The following is an 18,083-nucleotide window of genomic DNA, read 5'->3' as shown; positions in this document are numbered from 1 at the left end:
ACTCCAATATCCGGTGTGGGAGCCAGTGAAACGAGGATATGTCAAGAGGCAAAAGATTAAAAGAAGGAATGCATTGATGCTTATTTGGAAGTGTGTTATTTAGAGAAGACTCGTAACGGCTCTGGATTACCATGAAACTACTTCTTGAGTTCTAGGTTATATCAAAAGGGTCATAGTAGTGACCTTGGTTAGACTGCGTAATGAAACACAAGGTGTAGCCTATTTCCCAATCGGGACAGCAGCATTAGCGATATGTGCGATTGGTTCCAGACCTGGGGTAGAAGACTAGAACAGTTTGATATGATAGGAGAAAACGGCGACCATAGGAAGCAACAATCGGCCTCTACAAAGAATATGATACCAGAAGGTACAAGAGGCTATTGTTAGATTCAGCCAACGTTGTACTGCGTGTACAGAGAGGATCGTAGATCGCAGCGGACGGCGGCCACGGGTAGGCGTTGAGGAGTGCAAGCACGATCTGCTGTACATAGTGGTAAAAGTAGACATATTCTGATGCATCGCGTAAAAAGAATACAGCGCAGTGTCGTGTTGACGAAGTAGCTTGGGGGAGAGACGGAGAAGCAAAGATGGGATGTTATTGGAGGGACCACAGTTGTCGCTTGGGTATTTTTACATAGCATAACTGCTGTACTCGAAGATACACTACAAGCATCGTTATGGCCGTGCTGCAAGGCGCTAATCGGGGATCTTACCCGTCTTTAACAGAAAAACTAGATTCCTACTTGTGAAAGTTGACGTGTCGCCATGGTGTCTGTATTGTTCTTGTCACGTCTATGCACATGTAGGTCAGACATATATCTCACTGACGAAGTATGTCCATGGAAAACGGCCGAAGTTAAAGTTTCACCTAAGGTGGTTCACGGCCCCGTTCATGCAAGTTTTCTGCCTACACGAATGCGATTAAGGTTTCGTCAGTAAACAATGCCAGGATGTAGGCAGGTGGACAACATATAGAGTGATTATTGATGGAAAGGGGAAAGAGAAGAAAGAAGTAGAGTTGGTGGCTAGTGTGTTTTGATTGGGATCGGGATCAGAATCAAGAACTCAGCCGTGTTTGGAGTTGTTATTGCGAATGGGGTAACTTCAAGTGGTACCTCTGGTTTAGTGAGGGACGATTTTGAATAGAGCCATCTGGACAATAGTAGAAAATAATGAACAAACGAAAAGTACAAATGGAATTATAGTAGATAATGTAGAAACAGATCAGGGCAAAGATGAAGAAGCTTCCAGAGCACAAAACACAACCACTAGACTTAACATAGTCCTACACTACTTCACACCCTGAGGAACCCCCAGATCAATAACTCTTTGCTGGCTTCTTTCGACTATTTCATTGACTAATAATAATAATAATATTAAATTTTAATGTTAGTATCGCCAGAAAATATTTTAAACTGTTTATTGTTGATTTTCCTGATGGGAAGGTGAGATTTGTAGAGTATGGGGAAAAGGGTTAGGAGATAGACGTGGTGGTAGATGTCATATAGAGATGGGAGAGAAATAGTCAGAGATGTATGCTAAATTGGTGGATTTTGGGACATGGAAGAGGCTCAAGGAATCTGGCCAAATTCCCATCCTCTTTACCTGATATTTTTGTCACCGTTGATCCGACACCAAGAAAGGAATACGTAGGCATTTTTTGTCGCTATGATTACGACGCCAAAATGACGGTAGAGCAATATTTGAGGAAAAAAATAATAATACGAGAAATCACTGTGCGTGCGTATGTACGTATGTACGTTCATCGGCATTACGTAGACTATCTCTTGTGAAACGAGTGTCATATACTAATGAGCTCAGGTATAACCGTAGGATATGAAATCGCTCTATGACCTACCTTATGAGCTCCTGATAGTGTCCCGATGATTTCGTCACTCATTGACGTAACAGCAAACGATATCTGCGTCTACATCGTCTATTTCGTCATAGTTTTATGCCACCATTTCATCTCCACCCGTTCTGTCTCCTCCTGTACTTCGCACCCCGTTTTTTTCCATTTCCATCCGTTTTCCCCTTATTAGTAGGAGGAATTGTTCGCACTCGCCGTTCCTCTCCTGAATCTCACAGTCTCCTCGCCGTCGCTCCTCATCCTCGTCCGCTTTCTCCTTTTTGCTACCGACACGCGCCAGGGAACGCACCCTAAAATCACACTAAAACCTGCCACTTCATGTAATACGCATTACGACGGGGCTGCTGCTCAATTCCTCAAACCCAGACCAGTTCCCAGTTGCCGTGTTCCTGGTCTCATTTTTTTTTTGACTTTTTTGGAGTGGTAGGCGTCTCGTACGGGACAGTATCCACTAATTGGAGACGGTGGAGTCAGTGGAACTGGTGGGGTAAGAAGTTAGAGTTAATTAGAGTCAGTAACATTAAGTAAGAGTAACTTAGAGTAGAAATTATTGCTAGAGTGTACATCGACCTCATTTGCCTTGGTTTGTAGATTTCTCGTGTCCCGTTTCTGTCTATTCTGAATTCTCAATTCTTCCGATTTCTCGATTCTTCTTATTTCTTATTTCTCATTTCTCATTTCTCGTGTTTCGCTGCGTAGAGTCTCGTTGTTTCCCGTTGCCCGTTGCCCGTTTATCGTTTCCCGATTCCCGTTTCGTCTGTTGTTTGGTTTCCCATTCATATCCACAGCGAGAGATTAGCCATTTGCCAGGAGTTTTAGTGGGTTTTATTCGTTTCCGTCTCAGTATTATTATTCTTATTATTATTATTATTATTATCATCTGTTCTTGATATTAATTTTATTTTTATTTTTATTATTACTACTCCATTGTATCCTTCTGTTTAATTCCTCCTCTTCCTCCTCCTCTTCCTCCTCCTCTTCCTCCTCTAATTCTTTTTTTTTAACCTCCTCTCTATTCGTTTTCAGATTTTTAGTCTCCTTGTGGTTCTGTATTCTGTATTCTGTATTGCTTATTTTTACCCACAAATCAGTAATTAGTTCTGTACGTTATAATACCTCGCCCGTTTGTTGTGTGTGTGTGTGTGTGTGTGTATACTTTGCCAGCCAGAGTTCTGTATTCTGTCGGTGTATCTGCCTGTTTGTCTGTCTTCCTGCCTGTCTACCTGCCTGCCTGTCTTCTCAGTTTCGCCAGTCCCGCCAGTTTTGCCAGTTTTGTCAGTTTAGTTTAACCTGCCTGTTTGTAACTCCCCCATCGTCCTGTGTTTTTTCTGGTACGGGTTCGTGTTCCTGTTCCTGGACTGGTAGAATATTCTGATTATTGTTAGTTTCTCTTTCTTTCTTTCTTTCTTTCTTCCTTGTTTCGTTTCTTCCCGTTTGGTTCGTTTTTCGTTTTCGTTTTCGTTTCGTTCTTCCGTTTCGTTTCGTTTCTTGTTGTTTCTCAATTCTCGTTACTTGCTTCTTCCAAAGTGACGCTTTTGAATTGGCAGCTGTGAATCATTCGAATAGCGAATCGTGAATCGTTCCAGTAGTGAACCGAGAATCGTTCGAATTACTAAATACTACACAATCATTACGTTCCTGGGTTTTCCTTTCGTTTTTGGTTAGCATCTACTTCCAGTGCTACGTGTAAGTCCCCTCGTTATAAACCCAAAGGGATCCTGACTCCTCTCGCGTGTCACTTGCCTACAAGCTACACGTCCAAACACGTCAGACGGTACACCACCTTTAGCCGCCGTTTCAGCTTACCGACTCACATTGGATTGCTCCTTTGTTACAATTAACTAGGCTGTTCCCAAGTATCTACAACACCCTTCAAAAGCTGTAAAGGCTCTACAAGACGACCCCGTCAACGCCTACCTACAATCTATCAGTCGTTTCGTCGACTTCCCTTCCGTGCCAGTAATCACAACCACCATGGAGACATCTACAAGGTCCCCCACAGTGGGATCCACCTCATATGTGGCCAACTCGCCCACAGTAGCACAATCAGCATCACAACAACCCCACAACCAACAGATCCGCGTGCCTTCCAATGGCTCTCGAACAAGCGGGTTGTCATCTCCAGTGACGTTGGCTTCTCCAGCCAGCTTCTCCCTGGGGAAGATGCCTTCATTGCCCAACATCCCTCCCACGTCGCCCTATCTGGGACTGTTCCCCAATAGCCACCATACGCTTCAGACCATCAAGATCCCTACACAGCAGCCACAGACGATCCAGATCCCCCAACAGGACCTGCCAACGCCGTCGTCTCCAGAACTGCCGTATCCTATCATAGACGATAGCGGCAACTTGAGCCACGGAGTGATCAATGAGGATGGTAGTGCTACCAGCTTGACCAAAGTGGTGCCAGAGTACAGAAGCGAAACCAACAGTGGTAGTAGCAACTACAGCAGTGCCAGCACTAGTGGGGTCAACAGTGGCAACCACAGCGCCATTAATAGTGGCAGTAACCACAAGTTGAAGAACAACAATAGTAATAATGGCCATGGTGCTAATAATAATGGTGGTACCAACAGTAAATCCAATTCTAGCACCAGTAGCAAGGCTAATAACCATTCGTCCACTAATGGCAGTATCACTAACATCACCAACATCTCCAAATCCAGCAGTAAAAGTACTAGCTCGCGTGCCCGAGACAATGGCAGAGAAAGCACCAAAGAACCTGTCAAAGACAATGGCCGAGATACCAGAGAGAACGACAGAGCAGCTAGAGAGGCCAGAGAACAAAAGGATCGCGAAAGTAAGGAGAAGGATCGTGAAAGGCAAGCCAGAGATATAAAACTTGACATCAAAGAGAAGGAAGCGAAGGATAGAAAAGAACAAAAGCTTCGTGAACAAAGAGAACAAAGAGAACGTGAACAAAGAGACCTCCGCGAGCAGAAGGAGCAGAGAGAACGCGAACAACGTGAACTACGCGAGCAGAAAGAGCAGACAGAGCTTCGTGAACTAAGGGAACTTCGTGAACAGAAGACTCAAAATGACCAAATTCAAGTGATCACAGAGAGTGATTTGAAGGACACGAACAAGGAACCCAAAGTCATATCAGCTAAAGAAGCTAAAGAACGCAAGCGCCTCCAATCTGTGCCTCCATCGGATCTTCGCTTTGACCGTTCAAAATTCACCGATGCTCAGTTTATCGATCAGCTTCTCTTTGAGAACAGAGAACTTCTGGCCCTTCTCTACAAGAGAGAACGCCAGGTTGCTCATCTCAGAGAACAACTCAATCAAATATCACAACAGTTTTCACTTCCTCAAGCGATAAAGGAAACTTCGGCTCAGAGCTCTCCATTAATGGCCCAATTTTCTGGTCGTAATGTCAGTAACAGCACTACTCCTGTAATTCCTCCAACTAGTGCCTCTGCTGAAATAAGAATACCGTCGACAGGAAGTGGAAGAAGCGACAGGAACATCAAACGACCAGAGCTGCCTGTGCCACTGGTGCCTCCACCAGTGCCGCTGAAGCTGCCACCATCTCCACACAATACCAAACTTCCACCAACCCCACAGGAGCAACAATTCACAAGAGAATTTAAAGAGTCAATTGAAACTAGCAAGGATCCATTATACCTAGAGAACCACCTGTTACCACCAACTCCATTGAATCAACAGGCTACGACTCCTTTGACTGACAACTTCAATTCATTGAATGAACTTTCACCTTTGCGCCAGTTAACTTCTTCCACATCTTCTGGCGTTACTCCACGTTACGAGAAGGACTCCTACGCTTTTTCACCAATTAATCAAACACCTCGGCAACCACCAACACCACATCTGCAAGCTATCATACAGAACAACCAGAATGTGCCTACCCCTGAGATACCAATGAGATCCTCAAGAAGGAGACGTGGTTCACGCGAGGATAAGAATGTACCTCACCACAGCAGCAGCAGTAGCAGCACCAGTTACAATACGATTACGAGTGTGAATAGTGTTATTAACAGTGAAGTGAATAGCAACAATACTGGTAACACTGGAACTACTGGTACCACAGCTCATACCGTAGATAGCAGTATCACGGCGACGGGTGTTCCTTCAGCAGGTCTCAACATAATCTCGCCTGTGGATAATCTTTCCTCTCCAAACACAATTTCTAATACATCTAGTCACTCCAAGCAGCATTCTAGAAGGGTATCCACTGCTTCAGTGACTTCCGCGGGATCTCTTCCTAACTCCAGTGCTAACATGAGCAATATATCGGCATCAACTTCCTTCGGACGCAACGCTGAGAAGAACCATCATGATACTGACACGATCCGTTCGAGTGTTTACTCCAATTCTGCTATGAACGATATCACTGAGAGCTCTCACTACAACGACACTACTCCTATTGACTCCAACAACGTTGTACCTTCGAATTTGTACGTTCCTACACTTATTACATCAGCCCCTACAGGCAGTGTAGAAAGATCGAATGACAGAGTCCTTCACTCAATTTCTCAAAGCGCTCCTCTGAGCGCAGCAGTCGACCACAGTTTTAACGGAACTATTGGCTCACCTGACAGATATGAGAGGAGCAGTAGAGAAAGAGATAGAGAAAGAGATTACAGAGAATACGAGAGGTACAACCAGAGTCCACAGCGTTCTAACCCAGGTAATGACAGAGGGGATAGGTATAATCCATATAATCAAACTCATGATGCCAAGAATATTCCTTTCAACCCATACAATACTCCAGTAGAGGGAAGGAACAATACGAGAGATGTACAAAGTCCTCCTTCACCTGAGAATTCAACCAAGCAATCAATGCATCATTCCAACTCTCATTCGTCACAGCTTTCAGCTCACCTGCTGAATAGCAAGCAAGTATATTCTCTGTCGAAGAACTCCACTAGTAACGGTAGTTTCAACACCAGTGGCAGCTCCGCAACAGGAAACGCCAATGTGAACAATAGCACTACCCAACTGTACAAATCTCGTATAAAGTTACCCCCTACCTTACAACAGCAATATCTGAAGGATCTTGAAAATGCAGCAGAAAGAGATAGAGTAGCTAGTGATAGGTCTAATAGATCTGGATCAATTGGTGACAGGAGCGAAACGAGTGAAGGAGAACGGGAACGTGGAGACAGACGAGCTTCTTTCAACGAGAGAGTTGAAAAGAGAGTTCATAACAGAGCAAGTTCCTACAGCGAGAGAATAGATAGACAAGAAAGATCTGAGAGGGTAGCTTCATCATCCACTGAGAATAGGTCAGTGCAATTACTGCAAGCTCCAGTTGTACCACCACATATTGCTTCGGATGTTCTCAAATCACCAGCCAACTTTGCAAGTATGCAAGTACCGGGCCTTCTCCCACCTTCTGCTACAGATTCCAATTCCAATTTCCATACTCCTCCACAACAGATGACCGCCCAATTCCCTAGTACTGACATCGACTCAGCTCAGTCACAAAACTCTGAACAATCTGAACAATCTGGAAATTCCAGAGACTCAGGTGAGTCAAGCAATTCAGGTGAAGTAAAGAGACCACCTAATACCCCAGAAGTCTTATCTAATGGCAAATTTAATATGAAGCTTAATGACATCTCGAATCCACAGTTGGAGGAGGATGACACAAGAAGTTATATTTCTTCTCCCGTTCAGGGGTCTTTTGCACACTCTCAGACTTCTCCAGGACGCTTTGCCAACACAGGAGGTTACGAAAACGAGCCAGAGTTGAAAACACCTACTGTTAGTGAGTACAATTCCACTTTGAAGCAAGGACCACCAAGCCCTTATAGTTCAAATACTCAGCAAACACCACTGAATCCTTATAATGCTGTCCAAGGACATCAAAACAAAACTCCGATTGGACATCAATATGTTCTGACTCCTCATAATGAGAGGGCCAATCCCATGCAAACTCCGAGATTGAAGGGAAGCAACAACAACTTACAAACTCCTAGTTCATTCCAAGTTCTCGCCACCCCTAAATCAGAAGAAGACGAATCTGGTCTCTTCATCAAACCTGAAGATTTTCAAACTATCAACATTTGTGTGGTTTCAACTATCAATGTCAATTCATTACGCCAAAGTGTGAGAAAGCTGGAAGATCCTAACCATACGATCCTGATTCACGACAGAGAGACCAACAAGGAGATGTGGCGCATCAGAAAGACTTTCTCCCAATTAGTCGCCTTTGACAACGAGATCAGACCAATTGTCGAGTTCTTTGGGTTACCTCCAGTACCTGATAAAACTCTTTTCTTGCTGACTTCTCCTATTAAGATTGAACACAGGAGAGTTGCTCTTCAGAATTACTTCAATACTGTCTTCGTGATGCCCCATATTCCTCATATAGTACTTTACAAGATGTGCAAATACCTCTCTCTTGATTTTGTCAACCCACTTGATGATTATAAGAGCGGAGCAAGAAAGGAAGGTTTCCTTGTGAGAAAAAACAAGGGTTTGGGAAGCAACTGGAAGGTCCGTTGGTGTCAGGTAGAAGGACCTTATTTGGAAGTATACGAAAACCCAGGCGGTCCATTAATTGAGCTGATTAAACTCAAGGGTGCTCAGATTGGAAAGCAATCCAACGACAGCGTTGCCGAGGACAAAGGTTATAGGCACGCATTCCTTGTTATGGAGCCTCAGAAGTCATCTAAACTTTCTTCACTGTTACCGAAGCACTTTTTCTGTGCAGAGACTGATCGTGAAAGAGATTCTTGGGTTAACGCTCTTGTCGAATTCAATGATGGTGGTGACACACTGGTAATTTCAGGCGGTTCTGATGCCACTCTGATCTCAGAAACACCAAATAGCAAAAATGAACAGGAAGAGCGCTTTTCAAGTTACGATCAGACTTCGTCATATACCTCTCATTCACAAGAAGAGAGAGAACTGACTGGAAAGGACAATAAGAAGCATAAGATGAGAAGTATTTTCCCATTCCGTAGTAGCAACAAGAACAACAGTGCAAACAGCCACTCGTTACTTTCTACAGATAGCATTTTGGATGATGTGGAAACTCTGAGTATTCCAGCTCCTCCATCAGGCTCTCAGCTGAGTTTTCCTAACACCCAACACTATTTGAACCAAATGAATTTGGACGAAGATCTCACCAAACTGATCTTTGGAAGAGAAGTTGGTGAGGCATATAAATTGTCTAACCAAATTTACTTAGGTCGTAGCGTTCCTAGTATCGTCGCCCGTTGTTTGGATTATTTGGTGAAGACTGGAGCAATGTATGAAGAGGGTATTTTCAGACTTAGTGGCTCAGCTTCGACAATAAGACAATTGAAGGACCAATTCAACAACCAATTTGATATGGACTTGTTTGATTCGCCTTTGAAACCTGATATTCATACTGTTGCAGGTCTCTTGAAAACGTATTTGAGAGAGTTGCCTGCACCTATTCTTGGTTTACAAGCTTATAATCACTTGAACACGGTCATTTTACTGAACAGTACATTATCAGCTACATCCTTAGCGATGATTTTCAGAGATTATTTTACAGACCCCGCCAATGTGGATGAGGTCCATTACAACATGTGTTACGTGATATTCCGCTTCTTGCGTCAAATCATCGCACAGAACCAGATCAACAGAATGAACTTGAGAAATGTGTGCATTGTTTTCGTGCCTACATTGAATGTGTCATTGGAGGTGCTTAATACATTCTTAGCTGACTTCGAATGTATTTTCGAGAACGGCAAGCCCGTTGCTGATGCTGACAGAGAGGTACTTGACTTACATATTCCTAATTTTTGAAGAACACTCGGAACAGCATGATTCCAAAAAGCTGAACTTCTCCACGCCTTTTATTACGATCTTTTAACATTTCTTTGTATTATTCCACTTAAATCACTAATCAGTAATATACACCTTATGTATTATTAATAGAAATTCGTATGAATGTCTATGTGCAGGATATGACTTTTGATTAAGAATTAAAGACATATGAGTAAAACCCCGTATATCTGGATAACAATGATCATCATCATAGTTGTACTTCAGACTAATAAGATAAGATGAAATTACTTGATCGGGTGTATTCTCAAAGAAATTAGACCATAAAGATGCATAGAACACGGCTTGATGAGTTCACAGCCTTCCATTTCTCATCATCTTGACTCGTAAATGAGATCAGGTTTGTTAATATCGATAATATTCAATATCCGCAAATAAGGTTTTTATCTCTAATATCATTCCCTTCAGCCCCCTGCCCTATTGACGTAACTACGTTAATGACTTCCTTGTACTTCCTCTATCTCTTCCTCGGAACATCTTCAATGCATAAATCTGCATCCGTCATGATGCAAATATGACACATCACGTGCGTCACTCAGCCTCGCAGAGATGAGCTTAAATTTTGGTGGTGGTGTACACAGCCATTGCCGTATCTGCAGATACAGGCATGACACAATTGCTGCAAACATACGATGGCTGAGATGAGAGCATGGAGAAGTGGATAAATGCCAGAAAATAGTAGTGATGGGGAGTTCCGGTGATGCAGGGACGGTGAGGGCTGCATTGTTGCAATAGAGTTGTAAGTGAAAGAAGTGATGAAGTGCGAATGAAGTCATTTTTCAGTTATGATGGCAGGGTAGAGGCAGTGGGATCCATTGATGATATAAATAGCGAGTGAGAGAATGTAGTTGCGAAATAGATTTGATATTCATTCTACATCACAATTACTTACAACACATAGTATTATCTACTATTATTCAAAGAATTTCGATTACAATTGTATCTCAATTGTAATATCACAACAAACTAACAAACGCAAACAAATTTCAACATGAGAAGAGGAGGATACGGTGGCGGTTACAGTCGCGGTTACGGTGGAGGTGGAGTCTACGGAGGTGGCTACCGTAGTGCTTACGCTGGCTCTTCATCATACGGAAGAAAGCAATACTCTTCCAACCAGGAACAACTCGCTTCTTACAAGCAACAACAGTCCACTTCGCAGCTGCAACAATACAAACAGCAGCAACAACAGAAGTACGAACAACAGCAAAAGATCTACTACCAGCAACAACAATTAAGAAAGAAGGAAGAACAAAGAAAAGCCGACCAAGCTAAAAAAGCCAAGTTAGAACAACGTAATCGTAACTTGGCTGCTGCAGGTGGAGGTATGATGGGAGGTTTCATGGGCCGTAGATTTTTCAGAAGAGGTCTCATGGGTGGCTTTGGAGGTGCCATGATGGGTGCCGTTGTTGGAAACAGTATTATGGGCCACCATCAAAGAAAGAGAAACAGAAGGGAGGAAGAGGAGTTGCAGATACAGCATCAACAACTCAATCAACAGCAACAACAGCTCAACCAGCAACAACAACTTCTTAATCAACAACAGATGAATCAACACCACTACCAGCATCAGCAACCAGGACACTTTGTCCCAGAACCGCATCACCAGCAACACCATGATAATGATGTAATTCATGATTTCCACTCTCCTCCACCTTACCAGGCACCACCAGTAGCAGAACGCACTTATGCTCGTCATGCCTTGTAAGTCTACAGTGAAATCTTGCAATTACATTCATTGCGATTGACATATTCTATACTTTTATTATTAGCATTTTTTATATTACATTTATGATCTTCCAAATATCACTTATTATACGAGATTACGATTAATTTCTATTTTTATAATTGTAGTTATTAGATAAGCCTACAGGTGACAGGTTAGGATATAAATGAAAAAAGTAGCAAAGGCAAGAAAGAATTGAACTGTAGTGTAACCATGGGATATATAGGTTGCCATTTATAGATTTATATTGGCACTTTGCACAGTAATGGTGGAGTGTAAAGTACACTGCATGGAATTTTACAAAGGTAATGAAGCTTCTTTTGACCTCAATATTATGAATGAACTGTTAAAATGGTACTTTTCAAAAACAGAGTGGTTGAAAACTTACCACTCACTTTCTCCCGTTGCCTTATGAAATACATAATCTTTGCCATCGATGTTTGCTATACCCTCCTTCAAGTTACTCTTCCACTTGTTCTTTATACGCTGAACCTTGTCATACAAGCACAACATGATTTGTCCCACTTGATCATCTTCATCGTCGCTCTTCTCACTCTCTAAGTCATCATCCAAATCCGAATTGATGTCGTCCGAATCGTTGAATATATCATCGTCGTCATCGTCATCTTCGCCGTATGCACCGTCGGCTTGTACCAACTTCTTTCTCTTTCTTTTTTCGTTCTTCTTTTGCAATGCATTCATGAACTGAGCTCCATTTTCAGTTGTAAATGTGAATTCAAAGGTACCGTCTGCCTGGTTAATCTTCGGCAACATCAAGCCAGTATCATCGCTTTCGTCTTTCTTCGTTATTTCGGGTATTTCAATTCCAATGCTGTTGGAAGTTACCGTGTTATAAGAGAGAACATCCCCATTTTGGCTGGTAGGCAATTCGAGTCCGTTATTGCCATTGCTTGCAGAAGAAGAGGGCAATTCTTGCTGGTTTAACGAAGAGTCTGCTACGTCCTGGTCTTCCTCGTCCCACAGGAATTTGGCAACCAGCGACTGTGAGAGCTTCTCACACCATATTCTACGCAAATCCTGAAGAGTAGACTCGTCTATACCGCTATCCTCGAAATCTTGTCTCGAGTCGTTGATAACGTCCTCGATGATAGTTTCGTATAATTTGCTGGCTTCGTTGTTGGACATCTATGATTGGTTATTGTGAGGGTATATATGATCGAGTGAAAATAGTTATAAGAAAGGTGAAAAATCTGAGATTTTCTTCTGCTTTCAACTGTCGATCACTTCAAAATGTTTCGTCAGATCGTTAATTCGTATAAATTGACACTTTTTTGCGTTAAAAATATCTTTATCCTAGGAGTTCCACACTGGTTGCCTCCTTTCTCTATACGGACTTGTTCCTGTCTGGATGCGTGCACTCGAGTCGTTTCCTAATGGAAAGCGGGAAATGACAGTGGAAATAATAATTACCTAACGTCTACTACGGTGTCACACAGTAGCGTTGTAGCAGGATTGATTGTGGTGACTATTGAATGAACTGTAAAGAAACAGTTTCATTGCCGTTTTACTAATCGTTCTCTGACGTTCATTTTTTTCAGTTCTCAATTTATAGTGGACTGTGAGGAGGGTGATCTGTGTCACGTGATCATTATAGAGTAAGGTAGGTAATAATAAGGGAAGGGGGCAGTGGGAAGTGGGAGGTTTCTTGATATGCATTGACTTAAATATGCTTTGGGATGGGATGGAATGGAAGGCAGCAATTGGATGGTGTAAATAAGGAAAAAGTAGACGGTTGTATGATAGTTATATAGTGTATCGTGGTGATACTCTGATCTGCTATCGTACAAGTTAGCTTATATAAGCTTGATTTTGAAAAAGGACAAAGTTGTTTGATATGGTAGCGCTATACTTTTGTAGACTTGATTAATGAATAGATGTTGAGTTTGCAGAGTTATTTGATAGAAGATGAAAACTAGTGGGTTATTTGTCAAGATACGATGCCTTAACATAATTATACGAGGTTTGAAGAATTGTGATTCTCCCGGTTTGAAAAGTATTTATATATTTCCTTATACTCTTCAATATTGGACTATTAAATTTAAATACTAACTCTGCTAATTCATACAATCTATATTACTCTTTTTGAATTGTCAGAATCGCTTTGGTCTTTCTGCCAGGAGTAGAAAGGCACTAGTACCTAGCACTTCGACTTCCATTGGATCTTTTAGGACTCGATCTCCCAGCCATGCTGCTACCCTGGTATTGCAATTTGTTGACATCAATGAAGTCTGTGAGTTGACGTACCTCTTCAAGCGAGTTATTCAACTTCCTCTTCAACAACTCGACCTCACGCTCTGCATAACGCCTCTCCCGTATAAGGCTTTCCTTTTCCTTTTCGTAGTGGAGCTTGACATCACCAAGCTTCTTTGTGTGTTTTTCAGCATACTCATGATGTAAGTATTGAGCGAGTCTTTTAACTTCGTTGTCTGCTTCGATCTTCGTATTTTCAACTTGCTGCTTGTAAGAGTCAGCCTGTTCTGCAAGCTTGGCTTTTGTTTCCTTTAATGTCTTCAACTCGGCTTCAAGAGCTGTAATTTCTTCCTTGTGCTCTTTATCTTTCTTGTTTACCGCCTCGACCAATTCGTTCAATTTCGAAACATCTTCGGCAATGATATTATCCTTCTCTTTCTCAGAGGATTCTAACTTTTCATTCTTAGCCTCCAACTTGTCGGTCTCCGACTTCATTGTCTCATTCACCCTTTCCAAGTGGTGAGTCTTGATCTCGAGCTTTTTAATTAAGTTTTGTGCGTCTTGACACTCCGATTTCAAACGAGAGATCTCTTCCTCGTCTTCTTCCGACTTAGCCAACTTCTTGGAGAATTCCTCTTTCTCCTTGTTGATATCAGCGATGGTATTTTCCAATTCAGTTATCTTGGTATTGGCAACAGCTTCAAATTCCTTAATTAAAGCTTCGTTTTCACTATTTGCTGTGACTAACTCGGTGTTCTTTTTAGTTAAATCATTAATCTTATTGATAAGAGACTCTTCCCTGGCTTCAAAGCTGGAATTCAAAGCCGCATATCTCGATTTTTGAGACTCCAATTCTTCCCATGACTCTTCCTTTTCCTTCAACAATTTCTCTATTTTTATGCTGTTCGCGATATTTAAGTTGTTGGATTCGTTGAATTGACTCTTTAAGTCACGGATCTCGGTATCTCTTTCAGCTAAGAGCGACCTTAATTCTTTGATTTGCTCTTCGGCTTCTATTTTCTGACTGCTCAACTTCTTCCGCAATGCCTCGATGTAATTCTCTTTAATCTTGTAGTTCTTTGTTAAAGATGCAAGCTCTCGTTCATTGTGCTTCAATTGAATTGATAAGATGTCCTCATTATTGGCAAGCTTGTTCTTAGAGTCTCTCAACTCTCTAACTTGCAGTTCTGCCTTGATCAAGAGATTATTAATCTTATTCAATTCTTGGGATAATGTGAGAATTCGTTCATCCTTTGTCGTAAGTTGTTCCATCAACTCATGAGATTTCTTATCATGTTCGAGTTGAATTTTAGAAATCTGTTCACGAGAGAAAACGGGTTTCGAATTTGGTGACATGAGAAAATTTATAGTTGGTTCATTCTCAAGTCTATCAACTTCAATGTCTTCATCGCCGTCCACGTTTTCGAAATCATTGTAGGTAGCCAAATTAACAGGGGCTGTCGGCTTATGATTTTTTAATGGGCTTGTAACATCTTTCAAATCAGACTTGTCATAGGTCACCTCATCTTCTACCTCATCAACCACGAGAGCTTCATTAATACGAACTTGTTGGTTTGTGGCAGGGCTTTTAGCTATAGGTTCAGTATAACGTTGAGGTGTTATATAATCCTTTGTCTGCTGTCTGATGATTTTACTCACTTGAGTGTGATTGTTGTCAGAACTGATCGATTGGTTGAAGTTCTTGTTCGTGAGCGCTGAAGTATTAGGCATTATTGTTTGACTGATAGTATTCTCGATTCTACCGTAGTCTTCAGGGTCGCTGTCACTGTCGTTATCGATAACAACTGGGCTCTTTTCGGATTGCTTAACCGCAGTTGGAGATGATTTCGCAGAGGTGAGCTTTCCTACCAAGTCTTCTTTATAGAATACTTCATCAACTTGTATCAGATGCTCTGAAGTGCTCTTTGCGTAATACTCTTCTTCGCCTTCGTTAGCATTGGTTACCACTTTAGCGATCTTCAAAGCGGATTCTTCTTCCGCGTTGTCGGTGGCAGATCTATGTCTCTTGATAGGTGAACTATTGTTCTCGTTGTCGACATCTATTGAGCTATCCATTTGTTGTTCGTTGACGAGAGGAGAGCTTTCAAACGGACTTCTATTCTCCTTGCCGGACGATTTCTTGCTATTTAACAAATCGTTCAACTTTGAGTCCAATGTGGACTTTGATCTACGAATGCTGTCGATATTAACGCTCTTGTGGTTTCTCGGAGAAGTCATTGGGTAAACTGTATTTTTGGATGCCGATGAGAGCAAGGGTACTGTTGTAGCTACCAATGGAGTGTTGACCATAGATCTGCGCTTTGGCTGGACTTGTGAGTTGATGCTACTTCTACGGGCATCATGTTTGGCCGTTAACCCATGTGGGTGTTGGATGATGACATCCGGAGTCTTGCGATGAGTCACTCTGTCTGTGTCTTTAATTGGTGTGAGTATCGGTATCTTAATGGGCGAAAAGCTCTCGTCGAGACCATTAACCTTGTCGTTGGGTCTTGTTGGCGAGAGGAGGGCTCTGATGGGAGACGTCATCGCTATTTGCTTGTGTGATTGGGTTAGTCCAAAAATTGGAGGTAGTACCGGGTTAATAGGTTATTACTAGTACTAATTGGTACTTCTGAATTGTTATTGGTTGGTAGTTTCAGACAATGAGAATTCAAAGCCAACAAGATAGCACTAAGACGAATCAGTATTTTAATAACCAATACTGAAAGATTCAGGTGGAGATGAGTGTCTAAAGTGTCAACAAAAGATATTAATCACGGATCACGAGGCGATAACCAATAATAGAAAGGAACAGACGCGTTGTAATGACCAAATAACAGTGTATACTGATAATAGACAATACAATATACAATAGGCAGTAGGCAGTAGGCAATATACTATACAATAGACAATACAAGTTAGCGCTCTCACTATTCAAGATATCACTATACACTATACAATCCTCTATGAGCTTATACCAGTCCAACGAAACGATGTACACAACGAGAATTAAACTAATGTCAACAACAAAAGATCAACAAAGTCAACGCAATAACAGAAGACCCGAACAAACCAGATCTCATATATGAAGGAAGACACGTAAAACACGAACACGAAAAGAAGAAAGAAGTAGCGAAGCCGAAAGTGATACTAAAAGTGATCAACAAAATGGTAGTGTAGAACCAATTGAGAGAAGATGGGATGAAGGAACCAAGGGAGTGTGTACACTGAGAGGAGGATCAACTAGCCAATAGAAGGTGTAGTGACGTGTGTGATGTGTGGTGTGGGTGTATGGTGTAGTGTATGGTGTGTATGGTGTATGGTGTATGGGAGAACAGTCTTAGACCCAAGGTTACAAGAGAAGACTAGTGGACGAGAGCTATTTAGGGTGCAATTGTGATATTAGAATGTAGTGTATTGTAGTGTGTTGTATTACATTATATTGTATCGGAGTGATTACAGTGTAGTGTATTGTATTACATATTCTATTCCAGTGTATATAGTTTCTGGTTCAGAAATTGTCCACCGTAGAGAAGGAGCCTGGTTAACGAATGAACATGTCAGGGAACTCTAGAAGCTCGAGGAATGCTCAATTCAAAGAGTAATAGACAACTTTTCAAAGATATAAGAGCAGAGCGACAACCTAATGTAGAAAAGAGTAAAAGAATGTTATGGACCGGGTATGCATTTTAAGTGTGCCATTGAGCCCAGTAAATGAAAATGGTGAGTAGTAGGCTATCCTACTCTATGATGTAGAGGGTTGAAGTAATGAATAGAAGTAGAATCTATGTAAATGGAGACAAGTACCACACCGAAACCATCAAATAACAACACAAATGAGAGAAGAATGGAATTGTCAATACGGAATGAACACTGGGATGTGACTATATTCGTCAGTGGTCTGTGACTGCCTTTGAATATTCAATGGAGGAACGAACAGTGACTGGAATGTTGATCTAGATCTACGGAGCCAATAAAGCATATCACAACAGTATACCAGGGAGGGGCTTAATATATACTACACTGAACTCTACTATACATAGAACATTGGATCGACACATTTTAGGTATGTATGTCCCACTAACTCCGTCTTACTGGAACAACATTTACAATGTAAACCAACAAACTTTTCTTACTCCTCTCGCTCTTAATACTCTACACCTCACCAACTCTCGCAGATCATCATCAATTCCAACACCACATGCTCAAACAACCGTGACTGGACTTAACACCAGCCAACACATTGTGACCCCACCCAACGTGACCAATTGATCTTCAGATCGACATAAACAAACACCACGAAGCCCCAAACATCACGACGCGCTTTCCATCAACAATTCGGCGTCTTCATGCAAAAACATTCAAAGACGTGTATTGTCACGAAGCACGAAATCATCAACACTGTCGTAGATACACTCCTCTAACTGTACGTGTGAGCATAGCAAGCGAAGCTCTCCTGGTTACCATCGTACGTTACCGCTGTGCGCG

General features: G+C 41.9%; 4 protein-coding genes across 4 annotated transcripts; 2 read left to right on the top strand and 2 right to left on the bottom strand. All coding sequences in view use genetic code 12, as the record gives it.

Moving 5' to 3' along the window:
- Positions 1–7,765: 7,765 nt before the first annotated feature.
- Positions 7,766–9,619, top strand: BEM3 (Bem3p; the record flags this gene model as incomplete). The annotated part of the gene is made up of 1 exon (XM_064921724.1): positions 7,766–9,619. The coding sequence occupies one exon, from the start codon at positions 7,766–7,768 to the stop codon at positions 9,617–9,619; it is 1,854 nt and encodes a 617-aa protein (XP_064772997.1).
- Positions 9,620–10,309: 690 nt separating this feature from the next.
- Positions 10,310–11,422, top strand: RJT20DRAFT_129544 (uncharacterized protein). The gene has a single exon (XM_064917527.1). It carries the CDS (start codon positions 10,650–10,652, stop codon positions 11,364–11,366), a length of 717 nt encoding a protein of 238 aa, XP_064772996.1. The 5' UTR covers positions 10,310–10,649; the 3' UTR covers positions 11,367–11,422.
- Positions 11,423–12,901, bottom strand: RJT20DRAFT_129542 (transcription initiation factor IIA large subunit). Its single transcript, XM_064917526.1, has one exon. The coding sequence runs from the start codon at positions 12,528–12,530 to the stop codon at positions 11,769–11,771; it is 762 nt and encodes a 253-aa protein (XP_064772995.1). The 5' UTR covers positions 12,531–12,901; the 3' UTR covers positions 11,423–11,768.
- Positions 12,902–13,385: 484 nt separating this feature from the next.
- On the bottom strand, positions 13,386–16,373 carry RJT20DRAFT_53304 (uncharacterized protein). The gene has a single exon (XM_064920541.1). It carries the CDS (start codon positions 16,140–16,142, stop codon positions 13,536–13,538), a length of 2,607 nt encoding a protein of 868 aa, XP_064772994.1. The 5' UTR covers positions 16,143–16,373; the 3' UTR covers positions 13,386–13,535.
- Between the last annotated feature and the right edge of the window lie 1,710 nt (positions 16,374–18,083).

The sequence above is a fragment of the Scheffersomyces xylosifermentans genome (genome assembly GCF_036884685.1).
Source record: "Scheffersomyces xylosifermentans strain CBS 12540 chromosome Unknown RJT20scaffold_6, whole genome shotgun sequence".
In the NCBI taxonomy this organism is placed as follows: domain Eukaryota; kingdom Fungi; phylum Ascomycota; class Pichiomycetes; order Serinales; family Debaryomycetaceae; genus Scheffersomyces; species Scheffersomyces xylosifermentans.
This window is presented reverse-complemented; position numbering and strand designations above follow the sequence as displayed.